This window comes from Anguilla rostrata, chromosome 1 (assembly GCF_018555375.3).
Source record: "Anguilla rostrata isolate EN2019 chromosome 1, ASM1855537v3, whole genome shotgun sequence".
NCBI classification, from domain to species: Eukaryota; Metazoa; Chordata; class Actinopteri; order Anguilliformes; family Anguillidae; genus Anguilla; species Anguilla rostrata.
The window spans coordinates 41762641-41780470 of NC_057933.1; the positions used below are offsets into that span (position 1 = coordinate 41762641).

Consider the following 17830-nt stretch of genomic DNA (forward strand, 5'->3'; position numbering starts at 1 on the left):
GACACACTAAAAGTGTCTTTACAGGAAGAGCCACTGAGCGGCCGGTTTAATGTATTTTCAAAGATCAAAATTACTTGTTATTCACAGGTTTCATCCGTGACCTTCAAGCACACCCACCACCCTTGGTGCCCTAATGTCTTGCTGACTTAAACCCCAAACAAGGACAATCATGTACTGATGACAATATATCAGAGTTTGTAACATTAATTTTGTGATACAGTCAATACAGTCAAATTGTGTATCAGGCATATGATAAACTTTTAAATCAAATGTATAAACTTTGACTTAAAGACTTGACACAGCTTCACTATTGAAAGTATGGCTGATACCTTTTAAATTTATTCAATCTTTTAAAAAAAGTTGTATTTTCTTGAAGACGTCACCATCACTGACTCATTACAGGCTTGAGCTCAGAATGTCTGTCAGATGAACGTTTGTCTATGTTCACTGGTAGACCTTTCAAAACCACCAAGAAGGCAAGATGCACATTTGTGGTCAGGTAATGTTCACAGCCTTTTACCCTCTCTGAATGTGCAGCATCTTGGCCTTGCGCCACAATGTAGGCTTATCATAAACTCCATCTGTATGTCAGTCACTCTACAGTATATTAGCCCCTAATTTGACCCTACAGACATGGACACATACCCAGTGAAGTAATTATAAAAACTTTTCTTTCCTTCTGAAAGATTTACACCAGGGGTGCCCAATACGTCAATCGCGATCGACCGGACAGTTGCAGAGTTCATGCTGGTAGATCGCCGTGTCATTTAAAAATGCGTCAAAATCTTCCTGTTTTCATCCCATTTCCTTACGGCTTCTGCCTGACAGACAGGTATGCTTGATTTCGCAAGCCAAAAAAGTTGAGGCACCCTTGTTTGACACTATCACTATTTACACTATAATACAGTGAGCTCCATAATGTTTTTTTTTTCTTGATTAGGCTCTCTACTCCACAATTTTATATTTGTAATCAAACAATTCACAGCTTTTATTAATGGGTATTTTCATAGACTTCGGTTTCACCATGTAGACAGTATAGCACTTTAGATTTGCAATCAAACTTCTATGTCTATCCATAGTGTCTATCACACCCAGATTCAAGTGAAAGAATGCTGGTCTTTGGGCCCTGAAACGAACCAGGAGCAGTCTGATGCAGAGTTCACAGGGCAGGGTGACTAAGGAGGGAATCTACGCCTCATAGTACTCAGTAGAGAGGGGATCTGAAGAACTAGACTGGAGTCCTCCTGACCAAGCATGAATTGGGTTAATTGAGGAATGCACCCTGACTGAGTAGCATGGACATTATATACTGCCTGGCCAAAAAAGGTTGCACACTCCAATATTTTGTTGGACCGCCTTTAGCTTTGATTACAGCGCGCATTCGTCGTGGCATTGTTTCGACAAACTTATGCAACGTCACAACATTTATTTCCGTTGAGAATTACATACATTTTTGGCCGAGATCTTGTATTGACGGGAGAGTCAAATCACTCCGTAAAGTCTTCTCCAGCACATCCCAAAGACTTTCAATGGGGTTAAGGTCAGGACTCTGTGGTGGCCAATTCATGTGTGAAAATGATTCCTCCTGCTCCCAGAACCACTCTTTCACAATTTGAGCCTGATGAACCTTGGCATTGTCGTCCTGAAATATGCTCATGCCGTCAGGGAAGAAAAAATCCATTGATGGGATAACCTGGTCAATCAGTACATTCAGGTAGCTTGCTTCATTTTATTGCCGCATAACATTGCTGAGCCTAGACCTGACCAATTGATGCAACCCCAGATCATAACACTGCCTCCAGAGGCTTGTACAGTGGGAATTGTCCAAAAGAATCCAAACGGCGACTTTTTTTTGGCCAGGCAGTGTATATTTTAGCCATGAAATGCAGTTTCCTGAAAGACTGCAGATTAAATGAAGATGTGAAACGACTCGACAAAACCGAGTACTGACATGAAGGCCGAAGCTCATGGCTGCACACCAAACAGCTCACCTTGATTCAGGTAAGTGAGGGTTTCATCATGGAGTTTGACTGCAGGTGAGGTGGAGGCACAAAGCACGTACTGGAATGGTGGGTTTTTGGTCTCAGTGTCGGGGGGGAGGTTGCCGTCTTCCTGTTTGAATATGGGCAGTGCCAGGACATCGCTGTGAAAGAAGGGGAGAAACCTTTGAGTGAGGAACACAGAAACTAAACGAGGTCACCACAGACATACAGCAGCACATTCTTTTCGGTGTTCCAAGCACTCATTTTCAACAGTAACCCAAGAACTTTACATATAAGCCAGATTTCATTTTTAATGCATGGTCTTGCTTTAGGTCTATGAGCTGCTTGGGTCTGTTGCTTCTTCCATTTCCGATGAACACTATGGGTTGCAGACCCTGTTAAACAATGCACTGATAGTCCACGCAAGTCACCGATGGAAAGCAAAATAAAATAAAAGCATTTGTTTTTTTAAAACAATTTAAAAAAAAATTTAATTTGGCACTCAACCTGGGGCTGAACATGTGCCGTTCCAACCTTAATTTGGAAAGTCCAAACATTTAAAACTGCAGCCTTGGTCAGACACAACCCCCAGTGGTGATTCTCCACATCTGCAGTGTTCCATCGAAATATGTAGTGTTGCCAGTTATAATTTGAACGGAAAGTCGAAAAAGAGATGTCACACTCTAGCTAGCTTGTTCAGCACGAGCAAAATAAAACAGAAATCACTCCCAGGGTTTTTTAATATTACTCTGTGTGGCAAAAATTTGTTTTGATCTCATTTCATCCTGCTAATCCCACCATTTCACCTGTTTCTGTTACAAGTGTCATTGCAAAATTATGAAAATTATTATATTTTGAGTCAGCCATGGGAAAAACAGTAATTTTATCAGAATGCAAGTGTATTTGAATAAAGCACAGAATTAAAATGTCCTGCCTTCCAAAGACACAGCATTCCATGGGTTAGCGCAGGAGTGCCTAACACATTGATTGCGATCGACCATATATGAACCAACATCGCCAACATCGTTCTACTGGTTGGTAGAACACGTTGTTCTGGCCATTGGAAAAGCAGATTGCAAGCCAAAAAAAGTGTGGGCAGCCCAGGGCTAGCATGACCACTGTCTCCAGTCCTGACCCTTGGATTTTTTTTTGTGCGGCAAAGTGAAAAAGGGCGGGACAGGCAGGTATCTTGCAAGGATAGCATGGTGGCCTGAGTGTGCAACCTTCTCGGGCTCTGACATGCCTTTGGCTAATCATCCGAGTAGCTGAAGGTTTCACTTGTCATGTATTACCACATTCAAACCAGCATATTGGAGGCTTATGCAAAAGTGGTATGCAAGATATACACTGTTTAGTGGAAGAAATAGAGAATATCCCTCTAATCGACATTTTGCAGTGTCAAACAGATTTGCCAGGTGTCAGCATCAAATGACACTGATGTTGATAACTTAACATTGAGGAATTTACAAGATGTAGCCTAACAGCAACTTAAACACTGGATTCTGGAATCTCTCTACCCATGCTACATTTGCCTCCCAAACCACCTGCATCACTGTGCGTGGAGGCATTATTTATCCTCTATCAAGAAAGATTACCCTTGCTCCAGTGGTTTTAAACTTCTTAATTACCAACTGGAAATTAGAAAGTGGTACATTTCCATTTGTATTTGTTTGTGACCATCAGGTGATGGATGGCACATAATGAACTTTACATGTGCATGTTACTTCATTTTAATACCCCTGTGAAAAAAGGATGCCTGGGAGGCCACAAGTTCCCCAAGACTGAGATTAAGTTAAAAAAAGTAACATGTTAAGGCATATTTGTTTTTGTTAGATTTAGGATTGAGATGCATATCCTTTTTGAAAAATATATATTACTTGCTAAACAAAATCTTTTTCTTTCAGCAACTATTAGCATAAAGGAAAATTAATTCTCAAATTATTCTGAGCAATCTCATTAGCTGCATTGTTTATTTTAAATAGACTTCTTTACTCAACTTAGGGTGTGGATATCAATGGTATGAATAATTTTGGACAGCTTGTAAATCATAAATAAATGAAAATTAAAGAAATCTTCCCCAGACTTGTGACATGAACCACAGTAAATTACCTGTGCAGATTTATGACAACTAATGAACTACAACCTTGTAGTCTGCTCATAGAATACCTCATCCTGATTAGTTGGCTTTTACTTTGATGTGTACTGAGGAGGTTGAATTAAGTCTTTTAAATTAAAAGTTCCCTATAAACATCAGATTGTGATATGAAAAACACTGGACAGCTTGTAGGGACAGCTTGTACAACCCTAGTTAGGGTTGTAACTAGGCAGCTGTTTCATAGGTTACTTAGTTGATGCGCCTGTAATGTAATGTAATGTAATGTAAAGTACATCTCCTTGAACATGAGTCTGTTAGTAACAGACTGCCCAAAATCCATTTACTAAACACAATAAAAAAAAGCACAATTTATATACATCATCACATGGATGCTGTTTATTTACAAGACATTAAGATAAAATTTGATGAATTTGCTTGTAGTTCAGAAAGAACAACAAATAAAATTGAGGCGTAGCCTCACGCAGTACACATTTTTACATTTGAAACAAACCCCAATAAATAGCAGAATTGGCAGACACTGATGCGGAGATATTGCATATGAGAATTGGCCTAGAATATCCTCATCAGTGTACCCCTAATTTGAGTGCCTGTACTGTGATGACAATATAAGGGAGATACACATGCAAGCATGTACTAGGCTATATGAGAAGCTTCACATATAGGCTAGAGGCCAGCCAATATTCAAAATACCAATACATGTGAATCAGCAAAACTAACAGACAAATTTATATGTTTACTCAAATATTTATGCTCACTCCAATCCATTATCTCCCACATACAGAAGAAGACTGTGTGACAGAATCTGCATTCTCATTCCTAAGTAGAAAGCTAAACTGAGATTGGCCAAAAGAGTCAAATGCAAAAAAAGGCATTTCAGTTTGCCCATGCAAAGCATTCCCAATGAAGGAATTTGTTAGCACAAGGATATTATTTCACTGTGAGGATCTTTCTGAGCCAAGTGTCTCCCACCATAAGCACCTGTAGGGGTAACAGGCCAACTGTAACCCCACTGTGCTCCATTCCAGGGATCTCTATGCAACCCCAGGCTGCACAGGCTAAGCCACTCCCCCCCCTCAGTTCTGGCCAATGCGGACATGTCCGCTTGCCCACATTTCAGGCACAGCTGCCACTATGAATGGATAGTGCATACCAGACCTGGAATAAATACAATTCTAAATATTCTTGGAGAAAATTACAACTATTATTAAACATATATATATATAATCAAAAAGTACATACGGTGCAATTATGCAGGCTACTGTTTGTGACTAACTGAAAATATTTTGAATACCGATTCCAAACAAATGTCTCAAAAGCAAAATATTTATATAGCTGTAATATATTGAAATTATTTTTGTCTTAATTATTACCCAGAATTCAAAGGTTTAAACGTCTTGTTAACGTTTTTGCTGCTAATGAGATCCCCTCAACCATCCTGTAGTAACTGTGCTCATGAACTATTGTGGAACCACCAAATATATTACAATTTTTCTCCATATTTTTCAAATTTCAACTCATCAGCACTTACATACTTTCAAATATCAATAAATAAACAATAATTTTTGAACAACAAGCATTTGTTTTGTTGAACATATTCACTTAAATACTTGAACTATCTGAAAGAGTTGGTTATCACAAATTACAGATGCAATTATTCTGGCTGAGGTATGATGGATTCACTTCCTGCTGACCTTGAAAGAAACTAATGGATAATTTGGCTCAGTTCCCATACAGCTGCCAATGCTGGTAGGTTATAAAAAGATAAATGAGGAGTAACCATTTCCTCCTGCCGTCCACTCATGCAATTCAGCTCAACCCAGAACACAGTTGATCCAGCTCACCAGCTTAGGCACACAGATGCACTCCTTAAATGTTTATTCCATGTTAATGATGAAATACGCTAAGGCTACATGCATAACACTTCCACAGCGCATTACAAAGCAGGCCTAATCATACGAAACTGTTCTAATCATATCTGAATGATAATACACTAGAGTGTCATTTTTTTTTTTTTTACTTTCTGCAGAATACAAGAAATGGATTTGAACCTTGTCCAGGGGTTTCAGTGCCATATCAGCTTGACCCTATCAGGGGTCTGAACACCACGGCAACAGGAATCCCTTCTAGTGGTCTAATCTCCTTGGCAACATCAACAGCAACATGAACCCTTTTCAGTGGTCTCATCTCCATAGCAACAGGGGTCTGGTCTACATACATCAACAGCAACATTAACCCTTTTCAGTGGTCTGATCTCCGTAATCCACAGCCGCATAGACTCTTTCCAGTGATTGCAACTCAATGGCAATGGGTTCATTGGTTCATAACCATTTTCAGTGATTGCATCTCCATACCAATGAAAATATTTTCCAGTGGTCCCATCTCCATAGCAATGAAAGTTATTTCCATTGGTATTGTTTCCATAACAACACCAGAACCTTGGCTCCATAGCAGGAGATAGCTAATAGCTGGACAGTTCATGTAAATTTGGCAACATCATTCCCTTGAAGTTTCAGATTTTCCTTGCACTTTCCACAAATAAATGTACTATGAAAGAAGGATATTTGGTGCATACATTTTTAGATTTTAGTCACTACTTTCTGAGATTAAAGTAGCCTACCTATTGTGTGACAAGAGTTTAGGGAAACAGCTCACATTAATCGTGGAACATTGCAAAAGGTCCAGAAAGGGGACTAGAGAAATCAGACTACATGACATAAGATTAAGACTGAACACACTAAAATTATGGTGAGATGTGTGGCAGAGCTCACAGAGCAGCCAACTCTTGGCCACATGCGATTCTCCAAATGCGGAAAGGGGGCCGGATCCCCAGCATGACCCTCTATGTGGTACCCTCTCTCTTTTCAGCCTGAACCTGTCTCAATGAATGCAAAGGTGAACTGCCTCCTCTCCTTTAAAAAATGAAGAATACAACGAAACAATAAATAGCTAAAGTGTCAAAACATTCAGCGAGGATGTAGAGGAAAGCGACGAGGTACTGCAACCCGGATGCACTCCAAAGGAAGTAGCTTCTTTCAACTAGCCCACAAATTCCTTGAGAATGTTTGGATTTTAGATCCCAAGCAAGTCTGCTCACTTAACCTGACTAAACTCCCCCTGGAATTTATTCCAGCATTTTACAAGAAATGTTCTTCCAAAATTTGAAATAACAAATGTTTTGCACAAAAAAACACAATGTTTTGGGGCTTCTTGGAGTAATAAGAAAATATTTCCAAAATATTGCATAAAAAGCAAAACAATACTTGTCTGTTGATGCCAAGCCTTTTCTTGTGGAAAGGTTTACACTAAGAATTGTCAAGCAATGACAGAGGATACTGTTAAATAAAACTGACCATGATAAAATTCTATCACAAAGACTAAACCTGAAATTTTGATTTAATTTCCATTTCATTCCGTTTTTATCTATTTCATTGTCCACATTTACATGCACATCATAATTCCCATCTTATTCTGAATATTCCAGCTAAGATACAGCCCATGTAAACACCTTATTCCAAAAAGAAAAACTTGGTTAGGAAAGAAAAGCCCATATTCCAAATAACATAAGTTGCATATGCCAATAATAACCTGAAAGTGAAAACCATGTGAACACCTTTTCCCATTTATAACGGTCTCTGCATGCCTTTGCAAGGTGTCTGTTGATGTCAACCAGCTAGTTTACTATAAAAATGATGAGGTAAGCACGACCCTCACCTTCTGGACCGACAAGGAGACAGAAGTCTTAATTTATGTATTAAAAGAATTAAACGTTGTGCAATACATGGATTGGAGAGAAAAAATCAAAACAGCGATTTTTTTAAGGCTGCAGCAAACAAAATGAAAGATGCTGAGTTCATTCGAACCACAGAACAAAGTATGCACAAATAAAAGACCCAGAAAGCAGTGTATTTTAAGTAGGGCTGTCAACATTAACACAGGATGGGAGACGGGAATGTGGTCATACAGGCCTATAGGATGGGAGATGGGAATGTGGTCATACAGGCCTATAGGATGGGAGATAGGAATCTGATCATACAGGCCTATCGGATGGGAGATGGGAATCTGATCACATAGGCCAATAGGATGGGAGATGGGAATCTGGTCAAAGAGCCCTACAGGATGGGAGACGGGAATCTGGTCATACAGGCTTATAGGATGGGAGACGGGAATCTGGTCATACAGGCCTATAGGATGGGAGATGGGAATCTGGTCATACAGGCCTCTAGGATGGTAGATGGGAAATCAGGACAGATCTGCAATTATGGGGACCACCACAACCAAAAAAAAGGAAGAAAAAAAGTGTTTTAGAAGTTCAACACATTTAATAAATTAATCATTAAATTTTTTTTAAACATTTATAGCCCTCTAACGCAAAACAATACCAACTGTTCACACCCAGCAAATTTTAAACACAGCATCCACATGGAATGATTACTAAGATGACGGTGTCCTTTAGCACCGTCCGAAGAATACAAACAAAATATTCTGCTAACCATGCATACGCGAGTAAGACTGGGTTTTTCTTTTCATGACGCATGTAAACTGAGTAATCGGAATAGGACCAGAACCAGAATAAAGGTCATTATTTGGAATATGGTGTGCATGTAAATGTGGTCATGAGGGGGAAGGGTGGGGAGATAAACCTTTTCTTTATCAGTGGAGATAAAGTTAACTTTTGTTGCCTTGCAGATATTGTGGATTGCTGCGGCCACTGATCTGTGAAGACTGTGCGTCTCCAAGCACACTCCTCATAAATATATCCCATTATTGGCCAACTTTTTATTTTGTGATGGCCGCGCTGATATTGTGTGTGCCACAGATGAGTCTATGTAGGGCAAACAATGCTAAGGCACAACACTAACAAATATGGTACTGCTACAAGCCTGCGGTTCTAATAATTACAATGAAAGCAGCACGTGTGGGAGCACTGCTGTCAATCATTAAGTAGTAACTGACTTATCATTATGGATGTGTGGGGAGGTGTAATGAGATAATTGTCTAACACATGCAGGCTCTACTGACCTCATGCTGAGTGATAACATAAATGCATGCGAGAAAACTGCTGTGGAAAAAGTAGTGACCCTTGGTATACTCGTCATTATGTAGGCTACATTAAGTAAAAATGTAATCTTGCGATCTCACAAATTCAAACAAAGTGTCCCTAACCTGTCCTGTCCTCAAAGCCACTAATACTGGCAATTCAGTGACCTGAGAGCAATACTTCCAGACTGTGCAGAAGTTTAGATACCTAATGATCCTGGAAACCCTGCATAAAACCAAACCTGAAGAACTGTAGAACCTACTGACTGCTGAGAAACAATCCTTTGGACATGTTTAAATCAAAACAATTCACAATGCAGTATTTGCCTCATGGACAGACAGGCATAGGCTACTCATTACTTTGATTAAAAAAACATGATCAGGCAAGCTCCAGTAGTTCAGTTTGAAAGAGTTCCTAAAATACCCAACAGGTGTGATGAACAGAGTGCTGCCCGCTCCATTGAAGCTCCAGCAGCACCGGCTGATGACTCAGAGTGCACAGGCACTGTAAACTCCTCCGCTCAGCCATTGAACAGAGAGAACACAGCAAACAGGGAGGAACACAGACTCTAGGGATTACAATGCATGACTGAGGGGCTAAAACAAACGACCAAATTACACTCATACCCTCAGCGCTATAGAAAGAACAAAGCCGCAGAACATAAATATTACGCGTTTTTCAAACATTCTGGTTCCAGCGACCTTCTGTAATTAATCTCATGAGAAAATAGGGCTTAAATTTGAATATTTAGACATTTTTAAATGTCATTTCTGATTTCTTTACTGGCCTGAGAGTTGAGAGTGTAATCGCATGTAGACCAATCTGCACCAGGCTTGTAACCCCCATCTCAGCAAGTGTGCCTTTTTCTGCTTTTTACAGTCAAAAACGCTTACGATGTTTATTCCACCGTGACCACAGACAGCCTGTTCTTTGGTTCCAATGGGGACAGTGTTTCCACGTAACCTAAGTTACGCTTGCTGCTAGGGGACATGCCCACCCCCAGGTGTTGTGTCTGAGCATTCTATACTGCCATACACAGGTCAGCATCCATCACTGAATGGCGTGAATGCACCGGGCCTGAGACAGAGCACCAATATATGCCCGCTACTAATCACGCCTCTCCAACCACTGACAGGTGGGATCAGGATCAGCATCCATCCTTACAAACTTACTGAGAGTCTGCATCCATCACCGCTAGTGTAGGACTGGGCTAGCACAATGATTAAAAAAACTAACCTAAATCATTTTTTGAGTACAATAATGATCATCGCCACCATGTGGTATATTGTCTGTCTTTTTTCTTTAATTCTAATGGTAAATGGTAAATGGACTGCATTTATATAGCGCTTTTATCCAAAGCGCTTTACAATTGATGCCTCTCATTCGCCAGAGCAGTTAGGGGTTAGGGGTTAGGTGTCTTGCTCAAGGACACTTCGACATGCCCAGGGCAGGGTTTGAACCGGCAACCCTCAGACTGCCAGACAATCGGTCTTACCTCCTGAGCTATGTTGCCCCTACATACCTGCATAGCTATACATAGCTATGTTCTACCTGATGCTGGAGTAAACACCCAAAAACTTCAGATCCCACGTGAAATGCTTCCAGGTAAGAAACATGACCATTGATATCTATTGGGTGTTGATAAGACAGCCAATTAGTAGCAAGCACGCACAGCTTCCATGTGATCATGTGATGTCTTTTTACCAATGACAAGGAAGCTGCAAGGCTTAGAGTCAGTTTGAACCAATTTCTAGAAGGATTGGTCCCTTAGTGGGAATCTGTACCCATTTCAATTTGTATTGGACAATTAATGTGAATCTGCATTCATTTTCCCCAGCATCAGACCCTTACTGTGCATCCATTTCACATGGATCAGAACTCTGGAGGAGCCCTCAATGAAGACAACTCTGTGCAGCATGAACATATCCTCCTACGGAGAGTCATGCAGGTTATAAAGGGTCAGGGAGGGGTTAGACAGCTAAGGAAATAGACTTACCCACCCATGTTCAATGCACTACACAAAAACAAAACATCCCCCTTCAGATAAAGGTTTAAATGAACACCAAATGGCTAGGGAGAGTTTCCATTAATTTTTTTTTAAAGATATGTACTGCTTTATATCAGACGTGATTTCCTGTTCCAAAGAAACACACACAAAGGAAAAATGTAGCCAGCTGCATAAATGGCTTTGGGGTAGGGGGCACAATCTTGATTGAGAACACTTTTACAACAATGACGTGACCAAGTGGCTCAGAAAATACACTCAGGCTATAAGCAGTAAAACACTTCAAAGATTCAGTACATACAAATAACACCATATAGAACATTAAGCAGGCAGGGAGCACAGAGCAAGGTAATGAGAAAATCGATGATAATAGTTATATGAAGCGGTTAAAAACAATTTGGAAGAAAATTGGCAGCTCTACAAGTACTCAAGTTTCAGAACTATTCACTATTCGTTTGTTCTAGTGTGCAGCAACAGCTGACTGGAAAGTTCTGATCCTAAACCTTAACTTAGTTTTAGTAAGGGAAAAAGAAAGTGAGGTGTTGGATCTGAGACTGTATGAAGATATGTAGAAAAAATCAGATCAGTGTGTTTGCAGTTTTCATAATAGCCTCTATTATCAGCCTAAAAAGCAGGGGCATTACACGCAATCCTTTTGTGTGTACCCTGTAAGCTCTTGAGTAAATAGGAACCATACTTTAAATGGCTTGTCAGTGCACAGTAATTTGTACCGTTACAACATTACTTTCTTAAGTTGAAGGCATTTTGTTACACGGCTAAGCAGAATCGAATAAAAGGTTTCAGTAATGGCAGAGCTCCTTGGATGCCCATTTGGAATGCATATTGCGGGCAGCATGGGGATCAGTAAACTGGTGGAACGTTGCACCAGCGAGCACAATGGTAACAGGCTTTATGACTAACCCCGCAATATTTTGTAACATGCAGTATGTATTCAAATTGACACACGTTTATTTTAAAATGTGCATTTAACAGAAAAACAATAGCTTTCCTTAGAGGATGCGCCCCAATTCTACCAACAGAAAAAAACTCAGAAGCATGAAAAAAAAAAAAATATCAATGTGCTTCATAATAAACGTTGCGGCAGTAACAATAAGACATTCTGAAGATGCAACTGTACACAGTACTGATTAAATATTAATCCCACATTAAATTGTTACGACCATGCTTTCGGTTTGACCAGAAGTTACACCATGTCCCGAGGAACGCGAAACTCCGCAGTGACGGAATTCTAAGACCAGTCCTATGATCTTCACTTTGAGGAAGACTTGGTTTGCAGCCGACTTGCCAACTAGCTTAGCAACCACAACGAGAACACGAAGTAAGATAGCCAGCTACAGCCAACAGCCAGATTAACTATTCTTATGAAAGACAACGCTATTTTGCATGGTCGAAATGCGTAACTACACGTTACCATATCGCATATAGAAAAACGCTGCAATTGCATATCGAAGTTATATGACAACAATCATCCTAACCTCATGCTGTAGGCACCAGCCCCGAGCTCCTGCCCAATTCCTGACAGACTGGCATCGAAGTCATGCACAAGCCCAGATTCGATGGCTGCGTCATCCATCTTCAGTACCCATGCCATGGCTCCTAGCTCCTTCTCCTCTTGGTCTAAAGTTATGGTCGCCAGGGTTCCTCTTCAGTTAGAATGTTCAACTAACTAGGTTAAGTGGGAGATGTTACGTAAACCTAATCAAGCAAATAATTTGCACGCTTCTACAATGCAGCCCACCAGCTACTAATGTAGTTACAATCATAATTCTAAAGAAATAAAGCTAATCCGAAAAGACTCGAAAGATGAATTTTGTCAGCATAGCTAGCTAATGTATATGATGCACTGCATTAATAACAGCTAACTACACAAATAAAATGCCCTTTAAACACAGGAAATGAAGTACGTCAGAGGAGTTTGCTAGAACTAGCAAACTAGCTAGTTCACGATGTATCTAGCTACAGATTCAGTGAGCTAACGATAGCTAACAATCTGACGATGTTGACAGGTGACACTGCGTGAACACACGCAAGGTTCCACTATGCCTGAACTAGCTAGCAAGTTTTCGCTCTATTCCTCCTCTGCTCCGTCGCTCCTTCGAAACCTCTCTACCTTTCTCATTGCTACCTCAGCTAATGGGGTCTTCAGTCCCAGACAACCCCAGTCTTTCAGCGAAATCGAAAATATCTCCCAGCAAAAACCAAGTCTCTATTACCCCTTTAAGGGCAGCATTGGCCACGGCTTTGTAACCAGCCTCAACATGGCCTCCCACACTGCCAACACAAGCCTATCTATATCCGCAGGGCGGAGATGATGGCTAAAAACTGGAGCACCCATTCAGAGAAAACTGCTACTGCGCAGAGCGACAGTCTTCATCCAATAGACCATGGCTATAAGGTGAACCCTTAAAGTTATTGGGTCTGGGCGAAATGCAGACATTTTAGAGTGACGCACACTAAAGCCAATCGTAACAATTTGTTTCATGAATAACACGTTTTTATTGGATAACATTTTTAAATTTCGGGGCGAACCTCATTTGTTGCTGGGGCAGGAAGCAGTGACTGATAAATATTGTAGAAATATTTGGGTTGCTGTCCAACCCACTAACTTTTTTTATTAACCAACAGATAAAAAATTTTTTTTTACATTACAGTCAGATTGACGGAACAAATATCAATTGGGTGACCCCGCCTACGCGCGGCAGTTTGCAATTAGGCCTACATCATTGGCATAGTTGGAGCGGCACCAAAAGGAAATTTAATACAAACAGCATTAATTATTTTCACTTTCGGCAGCGTTAGTACTACGAAGGTAAAGAAAAAGCATTGTCAATCTCAATTAAACATTTAAGTTTGAATATTGGCACATTTGCCATTTTTATGCAATTCATATATTAAATTAACATTTTAGTTTGCATAGGCTGTGGCATCCCGGTCCTGTAAAGAAAGACGTTAAAGAAAAAAAAAACGTTAAATGAATTACCTTAATCCTTGTGTTGTTTTAGGGGTCACAAATTACCCCGCCACTATGTTTAACAGCAGAGAAAACCCCCTAAATGATCTTTTTTCAACTTGAAATGTGATGACTTTGTGTGACCCCAACATTAGAAAAAATGAAACATTGCCTTTGTTCAAATTTCCATGAAAGCTGTACACCACCAGGGTACAAAGATTATCTTAGGGTAATTTTTGACCCGGCAGTTATAAAATCATTTACACACCACAAAAACCGGTACTGTAAAGAAAGACGTTAAAGAAAAAAAAACGTTAAATGAATTACCTTAATCCTTGTGTTGTCTTAGGGGTCACAAATTACCCCGCCACTATGTTTAACAGCAGAGAAAACCCCCTAAATGATCCTTTTTCAACTTGAAATGTGATGACTTTGCGTGACCCCAACATTAGAAAAAATGAAACATTGCCTTTGTTCAAATTTCCATGAAAGCTGTACACCACCAGGGTACAAAGATTGTCTTAGGGTAATTTTTGACCCGGCAGTTATAAAATCATTTACACACCACAAAAACCACAAAGACACACGCACACACACACACACAGGCACACTCAGACATACACACACATACGCGCACCCATTACATTACATTACATTACATTACAGGCATTTGGCAGACGCTCTTATCCAGAGCGACGTACAACAAAGTGTATAACCATAACAGGACAGTATGACGAACCCCTAGAGAGAAGTACCGGTCCAAGTACAGGGAACAACCGCATAGTTCAACTTGGACCCTGATGGTTAAACTGATTAACACTAACAACGAGAACGGCAACAACGCAATCTATGGAAAAATAAAAATAAATAAAAATACAAGTAGTCGTTAAGACAGGCGCATCAACTAAGTAACCTATGAAACAGCTGCCTAGTTACAACCCTAAGTTTACGCACACACACAGTTGTACAGTGTTCAGCAGAGGCAGTTGCGCTGTAGCTCTCAGAGAGAGATAGGGCCCTGCCTTGCTTTGACAGGCCACGTTATGGGGAGACACCAGTACCCCCCATGGGCTAATTACAACTGCTGACTGACTTAAGGCAAAAGGGTTCGCCTTCGCACTCTCCACTGCCTCTACCTGTTATGGTATGTACACTGCACTGCCTCTATGAGCTATGCTATGTACGCTAAACTGCCTCTGTGAGCTATGCTATGTACACTAAACTGCCTCTGTGAGCTATGCTATGTACACTGCATCTGCAAAGTCCATGCACACACACTTGCGTACTGTCCTACATGTGCTAATTAGAGTTGATTGATTTATGTTCTTCACGTTTTTGTTTTGTATCTATTATCTTATTTTATTCTTATTTATTGTTGTTGTTTATACACCTTGTGGGTGGGAGGCAATGGTTCAAAAAATGGGAGAAGACTAGTATTTTGTAGTTGAATTCCTCATTGTACAGTATATAAGAATATATCACTATGTTGCCAAAAAAGTTGTTCAAGACTGTTATTGTTTCCCTTCAATAAAATGCATTCAAAACTACTTTCTGCACATTTCTGCTACTTTCTTAGGCTATACAAGTGCTATCTCATGCTAAAAAAGTAATGTTTACACCTATGCAGTACCTTTAGCAATAATAATAATAATAATAATAAACGTCTACTTTAGTAAAGAAAACAATTATGTCAGGTGTGTTGTAATAAAAACAAGTGGTGTCCACTGATTAAATGCAGTCTTTCTCTACTGTGAAGAGGGAAAACCCAGATATTCACAAAGTTTGTGATGAATGACAGGTTGTTTCTTCATGCAAAATAGATAGGGGTTTAAAATTTAATTAAGCTGCTTTATTTTAGGGGTTTAGTGAAGGTGGGTCATTTTTGACCCTTAGGACAAGGGGAGTATACAGAATGTTAAGACTACACAATGAAATGAATGAATTGACATTTTTTGCATGATGTATGCTCAAACGAGGTATTATTAATGCAATATAAAAACATGTGTTTTCGTTTTGGTAGAATCTATGTGCATACGATAAGTAAATTAATTAGCAAAGTGACCGTACATTTATATTAATACATCAACATTTACGGGAGGTTTATTTTTCCTTAATTACCAATAAGGTGAGTGCGATGCAAAACACTTTGGCTGCCACCCACAAATATTGTTTAAGTACTCTAGGTATTTTTAGTGTGAATTGGTAATACGTTTAAAAAGATTATGTAGCCTACTTCTCAAAGTCTACTAAATTATCACATAAGTACATACCACATAAGCAGGCTACAGTATATCACATAATATGAAAACAATTATTCTAAGGTGTGCAATAGTTTTTAGATACTTAACTACATATCCAAATACCCTACAAGCAGGACATAAATTAATTGAGAAGAATATAGCCTAAGCATATTGTCTGAATATTGAATATTACTGAGCACTAACAAGCATTAATGGATGGGAAAGAGAAAAATAAATTAAAAAATATAGCTGCAAACAGCAATTATGGGGTCAAGCACTTTTGTATCAATTTGTTGCAGTTGTATGGAAGTTTATTCAAGAATGAAGAGTTACTGAATGTTATAGTTTTCATCCTGAAATGTTACATGTGACATGACATTTTTGTGTTACAGCATTAAAACACAACTAATGCATGCAGTGCTTTGAATTTAAATTTTGATGACTTTTCCTGGCCTTAACATTAGAAAAAGTAAAAAAATAGCCATTTTTTATAGAAGAGGTACACCATCAGGATACAAAAATTGTCTTATGTGTCTCATTTAACCCTTCAGTTGTGAAATCAGAAGCCATAATAAAAGTGTGCACCACACATCTATTACAAGAAAAAAACAATTATGATGCATGTTTTGTAGTCAAACTGAGTGGAAGAAATACAGTCTCTCCTGCCTGTGAAGTAGAAAAACAGTTATTCACTGATTTATTGATGAGGAACAGGTTATTTATACAGGAAAAATGTTGATTTAGGCTTTAAAATTCAATGAAGAGGCTTTATCACAGGGGTCTGACGAGGGTTGGCCATGTTTGACCTTATGAACATGAGCTAAATTAATACAATAGCTAGTGCCATTGAACAATACTAACTAATGTGAAAAAACTAGGTAACTTAGATTGATAAACAAGCATGAAAAAAACAAAACGTAAAATTCCCATTTTTCAAGCGTCTTCGAAAAAAACAAGCACGAATCTGTAATAGCTGCGACCGCACACGCACATGCATCCATGTGTGCATGCATCCACGCACACACCCTCACACAAACACATGATCTCTTCTTTGGCTCATGGCCAGCCTTTCCACAAAATCTTGTGCAAATCTGTGAATCCACTCGGGAGTTATGCGCCTTTTTGTGATATGCCATGCCCATCGCCACGCCCCCTCTTGGTCAATCAGCCTGAAAGTTATTCAGCTCTACCTGCGGTCATGACCAACCTCCATACCAAATTTCAGCCTCCTGGGGCGAAAACTGTGGCCGCTACGGGGTGGGACACTTTTGTGGACCAACCGACCGACCGACAGACAGAGCTATAGAACTGCAGTCGCAGCTAAATAAAAAAAATGAACTGATCCATTTTATATAGGAGTTTCTTATTTGAATTCTAAAGTCTTTGTTTGTAATTGTAATGTTTTCTGCATGGTTTTCAGAAGTGGCTGCAGAAAAATCTTATAAAAATATGTCTAGTAGAAATTTGTATCTACCTGC

At 39.6% G+C, this 17830-nt stretch overlaps 1 protein-coding gene across 2 annotated transcripts in view; it reads right to left on the minus strand.

Moving 5' to 3' along the window:
- Positions 1-13530, minus strand: part of LOC135255908 (upstream-binding protein 1-like) — a 36617-nt gene extending 23087 nt beyond the window's left edge. Inside the window, exons 1-2 of one of the 2 annotated variants that reach the window (XM_064337701.1) lie at positions 12638-13530; positions 1992-2143 (exon numbers count right to left, since the gene is read on the minus strand). In XM_064337701.1, coding sequence (XP_064193771.1) covers positions 1992-2143; positions 12638-12753 — 268 coding nt within the window. In that variant the 5' untranslated portion in view covers positions 12754-13530. The remainder of the gene's footprint in view (positions 1-1991; positions 2144-12637) is intronic. The other variant, XM_064337692.1, reaches the window with a different exon arrangement.
- Between the last annotated feature and the right edge of the window lie 4300 nt (positions 13531-17830).